At 42.7% G+C, this 20,447-nt stretch overlaps 1 protein-coding gene across 1 annotated transcript in view; it reads left to right on the top strand.

The window, feature by feature from the left end:
• The first annotated feature begins 495 nt into the window (after positions 1–495).
• LOC306930107 (dual specificity calcium/calmodulin-dependent 3',5'-cyclic nucleotide phosphodiesterase 1B-like) overlaps positions 496–20,447 on the top strand; it is a 32,775-nt gene continuing 12,823 nt past the window's right edge. The window contains exons 1-8 of the mRNA XM_079510851.1: positions 496–644; positions 6,658–6,771; positions 8,607–8,792; positions 10,113–10,179; positions 10,815–10,931; positions 12,451–12,591; positions 14,958–15,058; positions 18,462–18,587. Coding sequence (XP_079366977.1) covers positions 592–644; positions 6,658–6,771; positions 8,607–8,792; positions 10,113–10,179; positions 10,815–10,931; positions 12,451–12,591; positions 14,958–15,058; positions 18,462–18,587 — 905 coding nt within the window. The 5' untranslated portion in view covers positions 496–591. The remainder of the gene's footprint in view (positions 645–6,657; positions 6,772–8,606; positions 8,793–10,112; positions 10,180–10,814; positions 10,932–12,450; positions 12,592–14,957; positions 15,059–18,461; positions 18,588–20,447) is intronic.

Raw genomic sequence — 20,447 nt, 5'->3', positions numbered from 1 at the left:
CACACACACACACACACACACACACACACACACACACACACACACACACACACACAGGCCTGCCTAACCAATGAGAGTGAAGTGGGTCCCTCTAAGAAGTGGGTGGGAGAGCTGTTGAAACAGAAGTCTGTCTCAGGATACAGTGTGAGTGGCTGTGAGAACTTTTCTGTTCACCGCTCCTCTACAGAAGTTTTCCCTTTTCAAGTTTCTCCTTCTGTTAGTTTGTCCTGCTGTTGAACTGGGTCTGTGTGAGGGCATAACTCCAGCTTGTATTCTGTTGAACTGGGTCTGTGCGAGGGCATCACTCCAGCTTGGATTCTGTGGAACTGGATTCATCACTCCAGCTTGGATTCTGTGGAACTGGGTCTGTGTGAGGGCATCACTCCAGCTTGGATTCTGTGGAACTGGGTCTGTGTGAGGGCATCACTCCAGCTTGGATTCTGTTGAACTGGATTCATCACTCCAGCTTGGATTCTGTTGAACTGGATTCATCACTCCAGCTTGGATTCTGTTGAACTGGATTCATCACTCCAGCTTGGATTCTGTTGAACTGGGTCTGTGCGAGGGGCATCACTCCAGCTTGGATTCTGGATGGCTGAGCTGGTGCGAGTCCGTAAGAAACGGCTACAGGTTCCCATCTCTAGGTAAGACAAGTGTGTGTGTGTGCGTGTGCGTGTGCGCGTGCGTGCGTGCGTGCGTGTGCTGTAAGTTTGGATAAACTACTATAGGGTGGATTAACCAGTTAAACCCTATACTGTACTTTGTCAAACAAATAACATGAATAGCCAATCTACAAGCTTGTAAATAGATTAAAAATATATATATATTATATGGCATGCCTAAAACAGGGAAGTGGTCGAGTACACTGAGCATATTGATATGACCACCTGAACGCAGTAAAAAAAATAATAATAATAAAAAAATAACGCCAAGCCTGCTAAGGTTAAAACAAGTTAAAACAAGGGTCGTAATTTTGGACTATTTGGACTTAATTATTATATTATTATAATATTCTATCCACTATTATCCTCTAATCATCTACCTCAAAACCCTGGAACTCAGTAAGAACAGATCGAGGCACTACTGGAAACTGGTGGTAATAGTTCCTACTCTGTTGACAAAGTATAAATCAGACTTGACTTAACCGTTGCTTCACCTCTGGCTCTGCAGTGTGGCGAACAGGCACTTGTTAACTCCGAATTCTTGTGTGAACACTTGTCATTACTCACCCTCTCACGCTATCTATGTATGCCGTGGGAGGGAGAGAGAGATAGAGAGAGAGAGAGAGAGAGAGAGAGAGAGAGAGAGAGAGAGAGGGAGAGAGAGAGAGAGAGGTGCTGCTGCTGCAGAGAGAACATGTGGTTTTGTTTTGGTTAACGTGCTTATCAGTCAGGTTACAGAATGACATGAGTTGCATGCTCTTGTGCTTAGTTTGGCACGATCCCTCACAAATTAACCACTTGAACCCCCAGACACTTCACTGACTGGGGGTCCCCCAGGGGTCTATAGCCCCTCCTTTTTTGCCTCTGCACCAATTTGGGGCCCTATTTTAGCCAGTGCCTTAACCCTTATCCCTAAAAGTTTTTGCCTTTATTTTTTTATTTTTTAATAGTTCAAATAGCCGATCTAGAAGCTTACAACGTGTCGATGAAGATCGGCTAGAGTTGAACAATTTAAAAGTTTTTCAAAAAGTTTAGGGATAAATGGTAGGGCACTGGCGAAAGTAAGGCCCATTTCTCTTTGCCGAAAATAGCTGATCTACAAGCTCACATAATGTGTTGCGATGCAGAGTGGCTATTTTCGCAAAATGTTTGCCTAATCGCCAAATGTCTGCCGATTTGATCAGACATCCCCAGTCATACTTTTGTTTTACGTTGTAGATATCAAATGTTCCACTCTTTTCAATCTGATTCCTAGAAGCCACCCTTTGGGGAAAGCATTTATTATAAACAAATACTTTGCGTTGACAAGTGCCATGCAGCTAAACTGCTTAGTCACCCTTATGTTGTTGTTGTTTGTCACCCTTATGCATGTCATCACCTTCCTCTTCTCCCCTCAAAGCACCCATTCAAAATGCCAGTGTTGGGATCCGGGGACCCCCAGCGGTCCTTGAAGTGCTTCCAGGGGGTCCCCAGCAATATGAGGAACAGTTTCATTTCACAATCATTTCACAGGATAGAAGCTATAGCTCAGTAGTCTCGCGTTGCCATGCAGACTGTTGCCTCTCGCAATTTCAAAATGCTTTCATCATATACAGTCTGGAGCAACGGAAGAGCTGTCATGAGTAAAATATAAAGCGGAAGTGGAGCCTCCTCGCCACTTCCGTTTCGTCTTTACAGTCGCGCAAATTTATCCTAATATAAAAATAAATCATCTAAGCATATATAGCTTACTGCTTAGCAGAAATGGAAATAAAAATATATAAGCTCTAAAGATATTTTAAAATATATTTTCGTGAACGGAAATGGCAGCTTCCTTACTCGGAAGTGTCGGAGGTGTAGTTCCAGACTCTATATAGCATTCGGGATTGTGGAATAGTTGTCTGGCTACGCGAGACTAATAGCTCAGTGACAGAATGATATCATTCTGCATGTTTCACTCTCTCTACTGCAATTGTGGAATAATAAGTACTCACATATTTTTGATGTGAAAGTATTTTTGAAGTAAAAGTATCAATACTGCAATGTAGAAATACTTACAAGTAAAAGTCCGGAATTCAAATTTGACTTGAGTAAAAGTACAAAAGTATTGGCATAAAAAAGGTACTTGTGCCAAAAGTAGAAAGTACTTATTAGGCCTATGTATGTCATTTGACTCATTGTACATAATGTTTTGTAATTGTTACCAATAACGAAATAACAACAAGATTAATTTCAAATGGGATTCCTCTGCCAAATACGTGTCAATTTGAGTGCCCTTGACAGAACTCCTGTACCGTATATAAAGTAGAAGGTATGCATAGTAAGTACAGTATGCATGTCTGTGTCAATTGTACTATTGACTGCCACTATTAATACACATTACAGTAAGTGGACTTAATTAACAGTAATCATATCCTTAATGCTACTCCTAAACTGTGGCTACTGAGAGGAGAGGACTGTGCTATCAGAGGGATTATTCAAGAGTGAAAAAAGAAAAAGAAAAGCTGTGGCATTCTGATGCATGCTATTTTTATGACTCAACCGCTTTTGAAGGCCTTTGCCAGCGTGATAAACACTTGAAACAAGCTGTGAGCCTCTCATCGCCAGCTTAGTGATTTGAACAGCCACAATGGTCAAGCAGTCGGCGCGCATTATGGGAAGCGAACATTCAACATTTGAGTTCCAAAGACGTGATGTAACGCAATTGACAAACACTGCAGACATACTAAACAAGTCTATTTCAACAGGCACAAAACTAAACGGTTACACAAACTTAAGGAATTCTTATAAGCTGATTTGGGTAATTGTAAAACGGTAAAGTTGCAAACTGTATTGTGATATGCACTTGCTTCTTATTGTCTCTGCCAGGCGATAGCATGGCGGAGAATCTGTTTTCACCCCTGTCCGTCTGTCCATGTGTCCATCCTTCCGTCAGTTACCAGCTAATCTCCGGCACATTTTGGCCTGGTCGCGAAACTGTGCACACAGACACTCTCTGTTTGTCAGTCATGTGATCAACACGGATCTGTCCGATTTTCCCTATTCCATCCCGATTGGCAAAGATTAGCTAACAAAGTTTGAACAAAATGCCTCAAATCATGAACACAGCGTGCAATTTACGTGATATTTTGCACACACATTCCTACTAGGCAGAGTAATAAATCCCACCCTTTTCACATTGGCCGGTTATAGCGCCACCAGCAGGTGGATTTTTGCAAAACACATTTTTGGAACAAAATGCCTCAAATCTAACGCGCAATTGCCGTCAATGGCGTAAGAAGAAATGTCACCCTTTTCACATTGGCTTATTATAGCGCCACCAGGAAGCCACAATGACCTACCTGACCTTGCCGAGACCTGTGCTCCGAGGAGCACTTTATCTAGTTTATTACCGAGATTGCAAAGATATAAAAGTGGAGGTGGCAGGAACTCAAACTGCTCCTGTGGGAATCACATAACATATTGCTGCTTATTCCACCAGTTCTACATCAGAAAATGATTATAAAGGCTGCAGAGTATAGACAATGTTTATGCATATTTATATTTATATCCGTTAGTTATTATTAGCTCATAGGCTTACTACATGAAAAGTACGGGTGGTCCAAGTGCCAGGGGGCCAAACAAGAACCCTGGTTTTGGTACCATAGTCCTAATCCCTTTTACATTACTACCTGTTTAGTCTTATTTTCACAAACAATGTTCTATACTTAGTGGTATCTCATTATGTCCGTTTGTGTCCTGTGTTTCATACTGCGCTCGCCATGACAACGTCATTTCCCTCGTGGGATCGATAAAGGTCCATCTGCATCAGAATTCAGAACACTTTCACCAGTGGCGTGCACAGACATTTAGAGGGGCAGGTGCTCAAGTTAAAAAAGGGCACCTTGTGCAGCGCGTGGAACCGGCCGGTTGCCTTAACCCATTTTGGGCGGGAACCCCTTTTGGTGTTAGCATTATGTTATGCTTTAGCTATTGAAAAATAGCAGATCTACAAGCTCATAGCGCGCCACCGAGTGGCGCGCTACGAGCTTGTAGGTCTGCTATTTTTGAAAAAAAAAAAAAAAAAAAAAGGGGGGTTTTTTTTTTTCAAAAGGGCACATTGCCAAAAGGGCAGGGGGTGCTCTAGCACCCCCTAGTGTCTGTCTGTGCACGCCACTGACTTTCACATTCTTCACCAAAGCCCAGTGAAACCAAATTAGGTTGCATAAGCCCCTGCCCTGACCATGGGAAGTTTTCCTCTCATGAAATATTTGGCACTAACGATGCCCTTTTGCCATATTGGCTTTCTTTGGACAGTTTGGCATTTAAATCACTTCCAAATGAACTGCGTTCCCGTTAGTGGGGCGTTTTCAACCTGTTCAAAAGCCCTTTCTTGGAGCAGGTTTCCTCGGCCGTTGTGATCCAACTCACTGGGCTCACTCATAAACATTGAAGTGCTTTCAGTTATTTCATCAAGTAGAGTTGAGAAAGCTCACGTCGCACACAGACCCCGTTTTGTTTATGGCGACTTTTTTCCATGTTCTGTACTACAGTATAACCCTTAGCTCTGTGCAACTTAATGATTTTATCAGATAATTTTCACACCCATCATTATAATTTTACACAAAGTGTATGTGGCGCCCAGGAAAGCCATGTTTAATGAAAATGATTGCTGACCCTATTTGTGCTCTGTGTTCTATGAAGGTCAATGCTACTCGTTTACATTATATTCCCGGAATGCTCTCCAGGAAAACCAACAAAGTCGCCCTTTTACCAACTCGCTCCGGGCGTACAGCCGGCGTTACTGCTCAGCCTGGTATTCCTAAAGTAGCCCAAGTAAATTATGCTTAAACGGTTACCGTTAAACCTAACCTTATTCCTAACCTTAACCTCAGTAAAACGGTGCCAAAACCTAACCCTATTCCTAAACTTAAACCCAGTAAAACTATGCCTAACCCTAGCCTTATTCTCAGTAAAACAAAATAAAGAATACAAGAAGTCAGTGCATTCCGTGTGAATCGCTTTTGGGGGAGATTGCCCAACATTGTAATGTAGGAGTGCATTGAAATGGATATTGTTTTAGATCATGAATGTGTGTTTCAGGCTGAGGAGTATGGTAAAGCAACTGGAAGAGATCATGAATGTGTGTTTCAGGCTGAGGAGTATGGTAAAGCAACTGGATCATGAATGTGTGTTTCAGGCTGAGGAGTATGGTAAAGCAACTGGATCATGAATGTGTGTTTCAGGCTGAGGAGTATGGTAAAGATCATGAATGTGTGTTTCAGGCTGAGGAGTATGGTAAAGATCATGAATGTGTGTTTCAGGCTGAGGAGTATGGTAAAGATCATGAATGTGTGTTTCAGGCTGAGGAGTATGGTAAAGATCATGAATGTGTGTTTCAGGCTGAGGAGTATGGTAAAGATCATGAATGTGTGTTTCAGGCTGAGGAGTATGGTAAAGCAACTGGATCATGAATGTGTGTTTCAGGCTGAGGAGTATGGTAAAGATCATGAATGTGTGTTTCAGGCTGAGGAGTATGGTAAAGATCATGAATGTGTGTTTCAGGCTGAGGAGTATGGTAAAGCAACTGGATCATGAATGTGTGTTTCAGGCTGAGGAGTATGGTAAAGATCATGAATGTGTGTTTCAGGCTGAGGAGTATGGTAAAGATCATGAATGTGTGTTTCAGGCTGAGGAGTATGGTAAAGATCATGAATGTGTGTTTCAGGCTGAGGAGTATGGTAAAGATCATGAATGTGTGTTTCAGGCTGAGGAGTATGGTAAAGCAACTGGAATGTGTGTTTCAGGCTGAGGAGTATGGTAAAGCAACTGGATCATGAATGTGTGTTTCAGGCTGAGGAGTATGGTAAAGCAACTGGATCATGAATGTGTGTTTCAGGCTGAGGAGTATGGTAAAGCAACTGGATCATGAATGTGTGTTTCAGGCTGAGGAGTATGGTAAAGCAACTGGATCATGAATGTGTGTTTCAGGCTGAGGAGTATGGTAAAGCAACTGGATCATGAATGTGTGTTTCAGGCTGAGGAGTATGGTAAAGCAACTGGAAGAGAAAGATGTCGACTTTGAGGAGATCAAAAAGAGTTTGGATTTCACGGCATCATTACTTGAGGCAGTATACCTTGACGGAACACGGTAAGCGCATATGAACTGGTATTAACAAATGCTATAATGTTTACTATTTTAACAGCAATCATCTCTGTCATGGGGAATTTAACTATAGTCACCACTTGATCACATGTTCCATGATGGTTTGTCATTGTACAGCTATAATATGAGCAAAGTCAGACTAAAGTCAGTCAAGTAAATTAAAGGACAATGGGGTCACACAATGAGGCAGCAGTGCCTCAGGGGTATAGAGCCGGTATAGTAGCCGGTAGAGCAGCCGATGGGAACCACAAGGTTCCCAGTTCGATCTTGGGCTGCCCCCAGAGTTAGTGTTGAAGTGTCCTTGAGCAAGACACTGAACCCCTAATTGCTCACGTTATGCAGGTTGGTGCCTTGCCCTTGCATGGTTTCCTCCGCCATGTGTGAATGAAATGCACAATGTAAAGCGCTTTGGATAAAAGCGCTATATACAAATGCACTTATTGTTCATCTACACAATCATAGCTCAATATTTGAAGAAGGAAAAATAACGCTGCCTAAACTTCTGTATGTGGAAAAGGTTTAGGGAACATTACAGTATGCACAACATGCATACATACACAAAATATATCACCCAAATCTAAGATCAACATTGCAAAGAGATTATAGTGTAAAGTTACTGAAGACAGATCATCTCCTTTTCTCAGGAGAGAATCATCCCCGGCTGCAGTTACGTGTTAACGCCTCTCGGCGGTGCATGCGTCTCTGTTGTGGCAAGCAATAAGTTACCCGCTTTCTGAGACTCTTCACTCTGGGCTTATTATGTATACCATATTAAGGTTTTATGAAGAATTATGAACTTCATATTCCACGGTTACTGTATGTATAGAGGGTATGCACATGCATAAAGTAAATGGGAAATCTAGTGGCAAATCGAGTGGCAAAGTGAGTTTAACGTCGTTTAACATTGTTTAATGTAATCAGATAGGACCTTTCTGTTTGGATGTATGGGCTGTCAAGGCCAGAAAAGTAGTTTTTTGCCACTCAGTAGTCGTTCCCGCATAACTTCCGGTTATGATGATGATGTCACGTGCATACCCTCTATATTTTCAGACAGTTTTTCCTCAGTTTTGAGGACATCAACATGTCAATCCTTGCCTTCTGTGCTGGCAAAATGATGGAAGTCTTCATAGTATTTTTTCCGGCTGGGGGTTGACTGTACTGATAAACACTGACATGCTGCTGCTGTACTGCCTTGTCTGCCTATGCCAGCATGTTGTCAGTGGTGGTGAACTACTCTGTTACAAGTACAAAAGTTTGGAATTCAAAATGTACTTGAGTAAAAGTACAAAAGTATTGGCATCAAAATGTACATAAAGTGCCAATAGTAAAAGTACTCATTGTGCAGAATGTTTTCTTTTGTTTTTTTCAAATGTATGAAAATAAGATCACAAGCTCACAATGCGTCACATCGCGACGCATTGTGAGCTTGTAGATCAGCTATTTTCAAATGACCACAATGTATATAGGGTTGAAGTGGTTATTCTATGTTTTGTAATAATAAGCAAAATCTACAAAGTAACTAGTAACTAAAGTTGTCAAATAAATGTAGTGGAGTAAAAGTACAATATTTGGATCCAAGATGTGGTGGAGTAGAAGTAATTGAAGTATTTGAAATTGGAAATACTCAAGTAAAGTACAAATACCTCTAAATTGTACCTCTAAGTACAGTACTTGAGTAAATGTACTTAGTTACTTTCCACCACTGTGTAGCAATATGCTAGCAATATGCTGCCATTGTAGTGAAAACATTGTGACAGTGAGCCTGTGTGTGCGTGTGCAACATGCGTTGTGTGTTCGCGTACGTGTGTGTGTCTTCACAGACAGTCTCTGGACTGTGAGGATGACCTTCAGCAGCTCCACAAGGAAGGCGTGCCCTCAGAGGTCACTGACTGGCTGGCGTCCACCTTCACCACGAGAGCGCGGCGGCCCGTCGTGCGGCGCTCAGACGACAAGCCCAAGTTCCGCAGCATCGTGCACGCAGTGCAGGCTGGGATATTCGTGGAAAGGTCGCACTTTCCATTTTCACTTCTACTTATGGCTTTAATTATGGCTGATTCAAATTAAAAGTAAAAGGCTTCGGCGACACGTACATGGTTATATTTTTTAATAAACGGAGACTTTTCGTGTTGTACATCTTCCAAGTCTATATGTTTGCAATCTCTCCGTCCACGCAACGACAACGTTGCTAAAGTGGCGGAGACAGCCAAAACATCCGTTTGTCTTGTCCACACAGTGGACTCTGGGACTTTAAAAAAAATCTACACTGTGGCCGGACTTTTTAAAAAGATTCATTTTGTATGGGCCAAAAACGCCTTTTGGGTGTGGACGATCCAAACGTGCGTGATTTTCAACCATTTCAAGGACCCCCAGTTTGATATGCATTAGGCATCTCTGGAATCTACACTGTGAAACATCTACACTGTAAAAGTTAAACACGCAAGGGTGCATTTGGTTCCTAACTATCAGTAATATATGTGGGCGGGGGATGCCAATAGCCTGCATCCTGCATCCTTAGGGCCTATTTTACCGCTGTTTCGGCGCTGTAGTGCCGAAATGATTTCGGCTCGTCAGAAATTTTCAGTAGCACCGAAGAGCCGACTTCAGGACAGTACCCGCCCCCCCGAACCTCAAATTATGTCACATTGTAGGCTCTACAGCGCCGAACCGACTTTTATTCGGCTCTAAAATAGGAGTATGAATCGGCCCTTAGACTCACTAAATTGAGAAAGGATGCAATCATGATGTCACCCTCCGTCCGGGAGTCCTGGGATGTAATACTGTACTCAGTACTGTACTCTGTCGTTGAAGTAGGACTCATATATTGTCCCTGGGACCCATCTAAAAAGACCACCCCATTACATTGAAAACCTATTTACATCACCGCCTGGGATCACCTCAACGACAGCTATAGACTGTAAACATAATCAGGCATATTATTATTATTATTATTACTGGATATAGTCTCTAGGCCTATATGGTATCACATAGTATAAATAGCAGAATATCTGCGCTATATATAAATTAGTATCAAGTATAAATATGCCACTGTAAAGATTTACTGATTTCCACGTCTGCTCTGTGTAACTGGATCATCTCTCAAAGCCACAGAACAGACTGCCAATAAAAACTGAGCAGAGTCACGTAAACCTCTTCTTTCCTCTTTAAAATATCCTGCACGAGGGGGGGGAGGGGAGACAGGGGAGGGGGGGACATGTCTGTCCACGGGACGATTTATATAAACAGCTTGCGAGGCTAGCGCTCGCTGCTCAGTGTCACCATGCGAAACTGGAGCTGAACTCAATGTAAACATCTCATCATTATTCCAGGATGTTCAAGAGGGCCTACACCGCGTCCGTGCCAGACCAACCTGCGCTCGTCGTAAACTGCCTCAGGGTGAGTGATCGTCAATATCAACCTAGCCTTGCACTTCGCATGTTTCACTGTAAATTGGACGCCACAAAAGGAATTGTATAAAAGTCCACATAGTATATATTTTTTTACATTTGGTACCCATATTAGTAGCCATGGTAGACAAAGCACTCCAACCCCCAGCATTTCTGGTCAAATATGACTCAACTACAAGTCAAAGTTGCTCTGTCAAATACTTGCGTTAAATGTGTACTGTAAAGTACACATTTTACATCAACAATTGCATTGTTGTATTAACATTTTAGACATTTTTAAAATGTCCAACAATAGTGAAACTAGCATATCAATATGGCCAGAAACAATGCTTTGCGATGCATAAACATTCTCCTAAACATGTACTTCAAAAGTGTCAAAAGTACACGCGCGTGTCTTTGAAATGTATAGGCTTGTGGAGTGAAAGTCATAAGCATCCAAAAATCTAAACACTCAAGTAAAGTACAGATACATTTACTCTCCAATTCAATTCGCTTGAATGTAACAATTACAGTATTGCCAAAGCATCAAATGCAGCAAAAACTGAAAAAAACAGAAAACAATATAAAATATACTCTCTCTCAATCTCTATCAAAATAATATACTCAAATATACACTCTCTCTAGGACGTTGACCGTTGGAACTTCGACGTGTTTGCCCTGAACTCCACCAGCTCCAACCACTCGCTGTCAGCGCTGTTCTTCGAGCTGATCATCAGATATGGGCTGAACAGCCGCTTCAAGGTCAATAAAACTTTGGTTTTCACACTACTGCATGTACAGTAAATATCTGACTGATACAGGCAAACGCAATACACAGATTCCTTCATGCATGCACCACCACAGAGACGAGGGGTTTGAATCCTTCCGCGGTGCCTCGATCAGGCTTGGCCGGGCATCCATGCAAACACAATGGGCTCTATATGCACACACGCCATTTTGGAAAGAACTTGGGCCCCTTCCCTACTTAGTTCCTTCACAGGTGCTATTGTGCATGTTGGCTCACTGGAAACACTCTGCTACAAACCAGTGGGTCTCAAAGTGTCCTTGAGTGGGTTCCAAGACCAAATGGCCCCATGTATGCGGGTGTGTAACTCTGAGAGTGTACAAATGGACCCGTTTTCAATGAGAGGTGTGTGTTTACTGTTTATTTTGGACGCGTGGAGAAGTCGAGGGGCGACACCGCCACAAGCGCATTTACGTGGGCGCGGTGCCGTGAAATTGTCACGCATGTGTACTTTGTTTCGTGCACACGCCCGCGACTGACTATAGACCTGGATTGTGTTGAGCTTTTTTTATTTTTACGCAATGCGAGTCGCGCCCCTCATGAGCAGACCTGTCGTCTTCCAGGCGACAACGTCTGCGTCACCGTCACGCACTCGGGCGGGTCTTAGTCACTCGAGTGGCAGCGTGCTTTCCGCACTTGCACGTCTAGCTTTAGGTATCAAGCTTTTTTCCATATACTGTATCTATCTATGGAAAACAAATGAGCATTTGTGCCTGTCGTAGACATGCGCAGAGCAAGTTCAGTCAGGGAACCTCAGTGCAGTTGCTGCCGGCCGTTAATTGGGCCGCCTCAGCATCACGCTCTCATTCACATGATTCACTCAGCCAATCACACACTCACTACATCTTCATACCGGCTACTTTAACCGGAGGTTTGCATTCCTCCTCCTGCTTCCTTCCTTGCTGCTGCGTATCAGCGTGCTGCTGTATACAAACCTGCTGCTCACCCACCTCCACCCCAGCTACCACCTGTCGTTTTGGATCTACTGTTTAGGTACGGGGGATTCGGAGTCCCTATGGTCGGGACTGATGCGCTTGATCTGAGTACCTAAAAAGCAGATCCAATACATCGCCAAACCATAATAAATATACTGGCGACTGTGGCTCAAGAGGTAGAGCAGGTCATCCAATGATCCATGGGTCGGCGGTTCGAATCCCGGCTCCTCCTGTCTACATGTCGAAGTGTCCTTGGGCAAGACACTGAACCCCAAAATTGCTCCCGATGTGCTGGTTGGTACCTTGCATGGCTTCCGCCGCAATCGGTGTATGAATGTGTGTGTGAATGGGTGAATGTAATGCACAATCTATGTAAAGCGCCTTGGATAAAGGCGCTATATAAATGCACCATTTACCATTTACCATTTACTGTATTGCTCATCTTATATTCAATAAATATATATTACATCTTATTACATCCTTGAGTTGTCCTGACTGAACTGGCAAAAATTGAAATGTAACACTACTATGTATTTTGTAGATCCCCATTTCCTGTCTAACAGAGTTCCTATCTGCGTTGGAGAGAGGCTACTGTAAACACAACAACTCTTACCACAGTCACATCCATGCTGCTGATGTCACTCAGACCCTGCACTGCCTGCTCCTACGCACCGGACTAGTGGTACGTACAGTCACATCCATGCTGCTGATGTCACTCAGACCCTACACTGCCTGCTCCTACGCACCGGACTAGTGGTACAGTAACATTACAGTCACATCCATGCTGCTGATGTCACTCAGACCCTACATTGCCTGCTCCTACGCACCGGACTAGTGGTACAGTAACATTACAGTCACATCCATGCTGCTGATGTCACTCAGACCCTACATTGCCTGCTCCTACGCACCGGACTAGTGGTACAGTAACACACACATCCATGCTGCTGATGTCACTCAGACCCTACACTGCCTGCTCCTACGCACCGGACTAGTGGTACAGTAACATTACAGTCACATCCATGCTGCTGATGTCACTCAGACCCTACATTGCCTGCTCCTACGCACCGGACTAGTGGTACAGTAACACACACATCCATGCTGCTGATGTCACTCAGACCCTACATTGCCTGCTCCTACGCACCGGACTAGTGGTACAGTAACAATACAGTCACATCCATGCTGCTGATGTCACTTAGACCCTGCACTGCCTGCTCCTACGCACCGGACTAGTGGTACAGTAACAGTACAGGGCACCGAGTACATCACTCATATTGTTTTATGTTTATGTTTATTTATTTGATATGGACATAACAATTGCATTGCTCATTGCACAGTTGTACAAATTGTAGATGCATCATTTACAGTGTGTTAGCACATGTGCTAATTTTCACCACTTGTCCACAGGAGACTTTTCTAAAAAATACAATTTAGTTTAAAAAACACCCAATCAAATACAAAAAATTATACATTCTAATAATATTTACAGCAAAATTACAGTACCCATTACATAATCTCAAATACACAAGTAAACATAATCACTCTAGTAACTCAAGCTATACATGTGAACACAGTTGATTTGATTTCAACCATAGTTTGAGTCCTCTGTAGAACACGTTACCATCCGTCTCTAGTTTTAGAACCGTAGGCAAAGAGTTCCATAGGTTTGCTCCCTTTACTGAGAAGGCAGACTGTCCGAATGAGTTGTTACACCTGGGAACAATACAGTTACCACTTGTTTTAGTATCTATTGGCTGCTACACTTTTATATAATTATCGATGTCGGGTGGAAAGAAACCATGTATGTCCAAAACCTTTCAGGAAATGGAAAAGAAGAACATGAGCTCCGATGGATCCAATATAGATATTATTTAGTTCTACTTTTCAATGGCTAAACAAAGTCCACAGACAGCCCACTTTCAAAATCTTTCAAAAAATATCAGAGCTACAATCTCACACCACTGCTCATAATTTTGCTATTTTTGCTACTTTTGCGCGGCACTGTTGTACAACGAAGTATAGGGCATGAAACAAAACATAATTTGAAAACTGGAGATGCAAGGTTTCTGCCCGACAACGATAGCGATCAGTTAGGTGGCCCTAGAGTCTAGGGCCACCTAACTGATCGTTAGGTGGCCCTAGAGTCTAGGGCCACCTAACTGATCGTTAGGGCCTAGACCTACTTCTCAGTGAGGACTGAGATTGATCAGTTAGGTGGCCCTAGAGTCTAGGGCCACCTAACTGATCGTTAGGCCCTAGACCTACTTCTCAGTGAGGACTGAGAGTGTAAACCGATCATTTAAATTAAACTACATAGTATAACCCCTAATAGTAAGGGCATTTTATCAGGTATTTGACCAATCTGGGAACTAAATCGTTACCAAGAAATTTCTTCACCAATGTGTTTCTAAAGGTGTCTAATAACATGTACTACAAGTTTGAAATTCAACTCCCGTGGGAAAATTGAGTTATTAGCATAATATGTGACCATACCCATAACATCCTATATAAGGCAAAAAAGTCCAAATTTCATCATTCTTTAAGTAGCATGTGACATATGCAACTAGGGTGATTTCATGATTCTGAATCCATTCCAAGCATTAGTTTTGCACAAAAAACACTCCTTGGGCTAAATTAGGCCATATCCAGTTGACCAAATGTGCTGACCTCATCACGTTTGTGTGGCCGTTTTCCTCCCAATGAGTGTTTTTTGTGCAAAACTAATGCTTGGAATGGATTCAGAATCATGCAAACACCCTAGTTTCATATGTCACATGCTACTTAAAGAATGATGAAATTTGGACTTTTTTGCCTTATATAGGATGTTATGGGTATGGTCACATATTATTCTAATAACTCAATTTTCCCACGGGAGTTGAATTTCAAACTTTTAGTACATGTTATTAGACACCTTTAGAAACACATTGGTGAAGAAATTTCTTGGTAACGATTTAGTTCCCAGATTTTCATAGATTTCTCTTACTATAATTGAAAACAGGCAGTCCTTTTGATTGATCCATTTGATTGTTTTCACGTTGTGTGTCTTTATAGCACTGGCTAACAGAGCTGGAGGTGATGGCGTCCCTGTTTGCTGCAGCTATCCATGACTATGAGCACACAGGAACCACAAACAACTTCCATATTCACACAAAGTAAGTACGGACGGTTCTTTGCTAAATATTCTTTCATTATGAACTCCATCCACAGATGGCCTATTATAGACGTCTAAAATGCGTTATAACTAGGCATGTAACGATATATCGTATATATGCATTTTTATATATGTGATGTATTCCCATGCTTTTCTTTTTTGTTCTTGCTTAATGTAAATCGCTCTGGATTAAGAGCGTCTGCTAAATGCCTAAATTGTAAATATATATCGATATTAATCCTGCCGATATGAATCGGTTTAATAAAAATAAATAAATAATAATAATCATATTCTATCATATTCAAGTGTTTTTGGAGAGAAATGAGACTGAGTCACTTTCAGTAGTAGAGCACTGTAGAGGGGAGCTGTGTGTGTCTGTGACATGCATGTATGTATGCTCATTAATACATGATCAAGGAAGGCAATTATGTTTCTGCACTGTCAAATAGATCTACATCTATCCTAAGATGCCATCAAAGAAAGCTTTTTTTACATTTTAACTTGAGCTAAGTTCTAAACAAGAAAGCATGCTTACAGTTGTTGCACAGAAATTAAGTAATTTTACAGAAATGAGACAGACCCCATGCAGTCGCTTTCAGTAGTAGAGTTCTGTCGAGGGGAGCTGTGTGACTGTGACTGTGCCCATGGGTGATGGTCGTTGATGCTCATTAATACATCAAGGAAGGCAATTATGTTTCTGCACTGTCAAAAGTAATGCTACTTCTTTTGCAATGTAGTTAAATAAAAAATGTAAAAAAAGATCGGGCGGGAAGATAAATTATATATTAAAAAAAAAAGGTAATTGTTCTGGAAAATATTTTTCGTTTAAAATATTGTGAAAAATCGTATCGTGAACCTCATATCGTGATACGAATCCTATTGTGAGTTGAGCGAATCGGATTACGACGTCATTTCAACAGCTACAGTATATATAGACAGTCTATGTATAGACGTTTAAAAAAACATCTAAAATATAGACGTCTACATATAGATTAGACGCTTAAACAACAGCTAGCCTATAGACCAGTGGTTCCCAAAGTGGGGGATCCCCAGGGGTCCTTGAGGCAGTTCCAGGGGGTCCCCAGCTAAATGATAGTTTGGAACCAAATGGACCGTTATGGGTCTATAACTGTATAAACGGACCTGTACACTCTGAGTTAAATTAACATTGATTTTACAATGTTTACAATAGAAATTGGGGGTCCCAGAGATAGAAAGGCCCTTAAATGGGGGGGGGGGGGGGGTCTGTAGCCTGATGCGGGTCAAACTAGGGGTCCTTGACGCCTTGAAATTGAATGGGTTGAGAATCACTGCTAGAGCCGTCAAAAGCTTCTCTTATGGGGGTCCCTGGCTGGCATATCTTTTCAAATGGGGGTCAGCTGGCTAATAAGTGTCAATTTGGGGGTCCTTGACATGAAACAGTTTGTGAACCACTGGCCTAGACCCTAGACCACTACAATAAGCCAGAAAAGACACCACTTAGCTATGCTATATTACAATATTGAAAATACCAGACAATATCTAGTCTCATATCATGGTATCAGTATAATATCGATATACTGTAGCCTATTGGCCAGACCTAAGTTAGCATTCTGTTCAAGAAGCATAACTTTTCCCCTTACTGTGTGCAAAGCCATTTTTAACAGGGCTGTGTTGTGTGTGTGTGTGTGTGTGTGTGGTTTGGTTATAATAAATCGCTAATTGGAAAGCTTTTCATGATGTACTCCCCATTTTAAAAGTCCTAACAAAGCAGATTATGCAAATGAGAGTAGACTGGAAGTAAAATTAGGTCATTATTATCAAGCCTCAACTGAGTAATTAACACTCAAAAGCCCTCAGCTTTAATCATCTGCTACTATTCATTAACGTTACATTCATTTATGAAAGACCTACTTAATAGGTTGGGATACTCCCTGCAGCCTTTCTGCCACCCTGTTTCACTCTCACTGCTAGAGGCATTTCCCCTCAGTAAGCTCACCCTCTCCATACACTTTACTAGGGTATTTTATCATTTTTACACAATCCTTCTCACTCTCATTCTCTCATCCCCCCCTCTCCCATCAACCCCTTTATACCTTAGTTTTCCCGATCATTCGATGCCTGTGGTTATCTGATAGATCGATTGATTGATTGATAATCACAGGCATTCATTGTTCCCTGTGATTGGATACCAAGCGCCATGACGAACGCCGGTTATCACATTTGAGTCTTTGACTATTACACCAGGGGTTCTCAACCCGTGGGTCGCGACCATAGAGTATATATATAATAGAGACTGAACTGCGCGAAGCTCCGCCCCCCCAGCTATTCATGTCAGTGGAAGTTGCTCAGTGGCGTTTTGAAGCACCCGGAAGACTGCCGGAAGTCCCTCCCAGGACCTCAACTTTGAGGTCCTGAGTGACGTAGGGCAACCGGGCGCTCAACGTTAAAGCCCAGCTGCACGGGGTTTCCCGGTCATGAATCCACGGGTCCGCCTGTAGTCCCTCCTCCTACCACTAGGACCCAGAGCTTCAACGTTGGAAAGTCTGCCTGCCCCCTTGGTCGCGACCCCTCGGGGGGTCGCCAAATTATTTTAGGGGGTCCCCAAATTATTTTCAAAAAAAAAAAAAAAAAAAAAAAATCACGATTTTTCAAAAATAGCAGACCTACAAGCTTGTAGCGCGCCACTCGGTGGCGCGCTATGAGCTTGTAGATCTGCTATTTTTCAATAGCTAAATTATAACAATGCTTAAAACACCAAAAGGGGTTCCCGCCCAAAATGGTTTAAGGTTATTGTAGCAGTCAATTTATATTGGGGGTCGGGAGGGGGCGGGGCGGGGGTCCCGAGACATTGCCAAAGCATTTCCGGGGGTCCCCGGCCAAAAACGTTGAGAACCCCTGTACTAGGGTATTTTATCATTTTTACACTTTTTACACAATCCTTCTCACTCTCATTCTCTCATTCCCCCCTCTCCCATCAACCCCTTTATACCTTAGTTTTCCCGATCATTCGATGCCTGTGGTTATCTGATAGATCCATTGATTGATTGATAATCACAGGCATGCATTGTTCCCTGTGATTGGATACCAAGCGCCATGACGAACGCCGGTTATCACATTTGAGTCTTTGACTATTACACAGTGAAGGCAATGCCAGATGATCATTTGTAATGTATATGTTGTAATAATAATACAAATCTACAAAGTAACTAGTAACTAAAGTTTTCAAATAATTGTAGTGAAGTAAAAGTACAGTATTTGCCTCTGAGATGTAGTGGAGTACAGTACAAGTAAAAGTATTGGAAATTGAGTAAAGTACAAATACCTCAAATTGTACTTTCCACCACTGTTGAATGCGATGCCAGATGATCATATTTCCACGTATACAGCCAGACTGAATATGTCACTCTCTCTCTCTCTCTTAGGTCAGAGTTTGCGATGATCTACAATGACCGCTCGGTACAAGAGAGCCATCATTTGAGTGCAGCGTTTCGCCTGCTCCAGGACGAGCGACTGAACATCTTCACCAACCTGACACGAGAGGAATGGATGTAAGATGGAAAAAACACTCTTGTCATCTAGTTTCACTTCTTGCTGTTAATTGTCTCCACCAGGCCGAAGGCATGGGGAGAGAGTATGTTTTGCACTCCGTCCGTCCGTCTGTGTGTCCGTCCGTCCGTGTGTCCGTCCGTCCGTGTGTCCGTCCGTCCGTCCGTGTGTCCGTCCGTGTGTCCGTCTGTGAACAGCTAATCTCCGCCACTGTTAACCCGGTCGATGCCACATTTTGCACACACACTCCCTGGATGCCAACGATGAACCTCTGCCCCAAAACTTCCAGAACGGCCTGTTATAGCGCCACCAGGAGGCCGCTTTGTGCAAAACAAGTTTTTGGACAGTACACCTACAGATTTTGTCCAAACATCACGCAAATTGGTACACAGTCTCTCTAGAGCCATTCAACCAAACGGGTCTTTCAGATTTCCCAGACTCCATCCTGATTGGCTAAGATTGGCTTCCAAAGTTCGCAGGAGTGTTCAGTTTCAAACAAAATGCTGCAAATCATGAACACATCGTGTGATTGGTTCTACCTGTACATCACTACATTGGATCCATTGGAACACAGGTTGCTTTTTCCCTATTTCCTGAAAAGTAACGATTTTGGACATACATGCTTTCCACCAGACAGACAGTGATGATACAGTATGATGGGTATTTAAGTTGAAGCACAGTAGCCTACCTCAGTTTGCAGCAACGATGTGGCAAAACACATCCAGACTTTACTTTATACTTATAGATAGTGCCCGCTGTGGTTTATTTCACATCGGGCACAATTTATTATTTGATTGGGCGGGCACTGCAACTTATATCGGTGGAGAAGCACAAACGTAATTTAAAGCCAGTCTGTTTTTATCAGTTATCAACAAATACTTCAACTCCACTTCAAAGTCATTAGCTTTTACCTGTCACATCACAGTGTGAGCACTGAGCGGACACCAACACACAAGGCAGGATCAGAGTGGGCCACCACGGCCGTTTATTGTGATAAGTGCGCTCAGGCGCGCGGCATTAATATGCAACTCAGAATACAGAATGTCTCTAAACAACGGAAAATCCTCCTCTTCGCTGCCGTCAGTCGCACAGGCAGGAATGGTGGTTAGTTAGGGTCCTTTTCCCTAACTGGGCTTAGTGCGCCTCAATATAAACCACTCCGGGTCTGACAGGTACTATTGAGTGGTAGCCTACTGCTGTCAGTACTCCCCCGGGGTGGTGGAGCTCTAACTCTCTCCGTGGTAATTATAGATTTAATTATAGTCCAGGGCGACGGTTTACCTATAGAGGAGGAGAGAAAGACGGACTTTAATATGGTGCTCATATTAATATGGATGTAGCCTGGTGTGAGGGAATGGATGAGGTATCGCTTACCGCCGAGCATGCCCGAACTGTCCCTCTCAGTAGTCAGTGGGGAATGAGAGCAGAGGCAGTCAATCCTTCCCTTTTAACCTTGGCGTAGGTGCGTACACTTGGCCTTGAGCCAATAAGCCTATCTCACAGAATTTCCCCGCCCCCCTAAATACGCCCCCTTTCGGGGTTAGTGGTGATAGCGTGACGTCACTCCATAGACGCTACATGTTAACAGAGGTTATTTAAGAAGTCTACAACTTTTGTTTTCTCAAGGTAAGGTTTGTTCTATCTGCTCGACCTGATTTACCATCTTGTTTGCTTCATAATAATATTGGTCTGTCACATTTTTACATTAGAAAATGTACGTAGATTCTCCAGAGAAAAAAACGTGTAAATGCCCATGTTAAAGTCACCACTATTTACCGGAAGTGGGCGTGAAAAACGGGCTGTGAGATAGGCCTATAGGTAGGCGGGGTAGTATGTCTGGTCGATGACGAGGCCAAGTAGGC

Source organism: Electrona antarctica (assembly GCF_951216825.1).
Source record: "Electrona antarctica genome assembly, chromosome: 9".
Lineage (NCBI taxonomy): Eukaryota > Metazoa > Chordata > Actinopteri > Myctophiformes > Myctophidae > Electrona > Electrona antarctica.
Note: the sequence above shows the minus strand (reverse complement) of the source record. Positions and strands in the feature narration are given on the sequence as shown.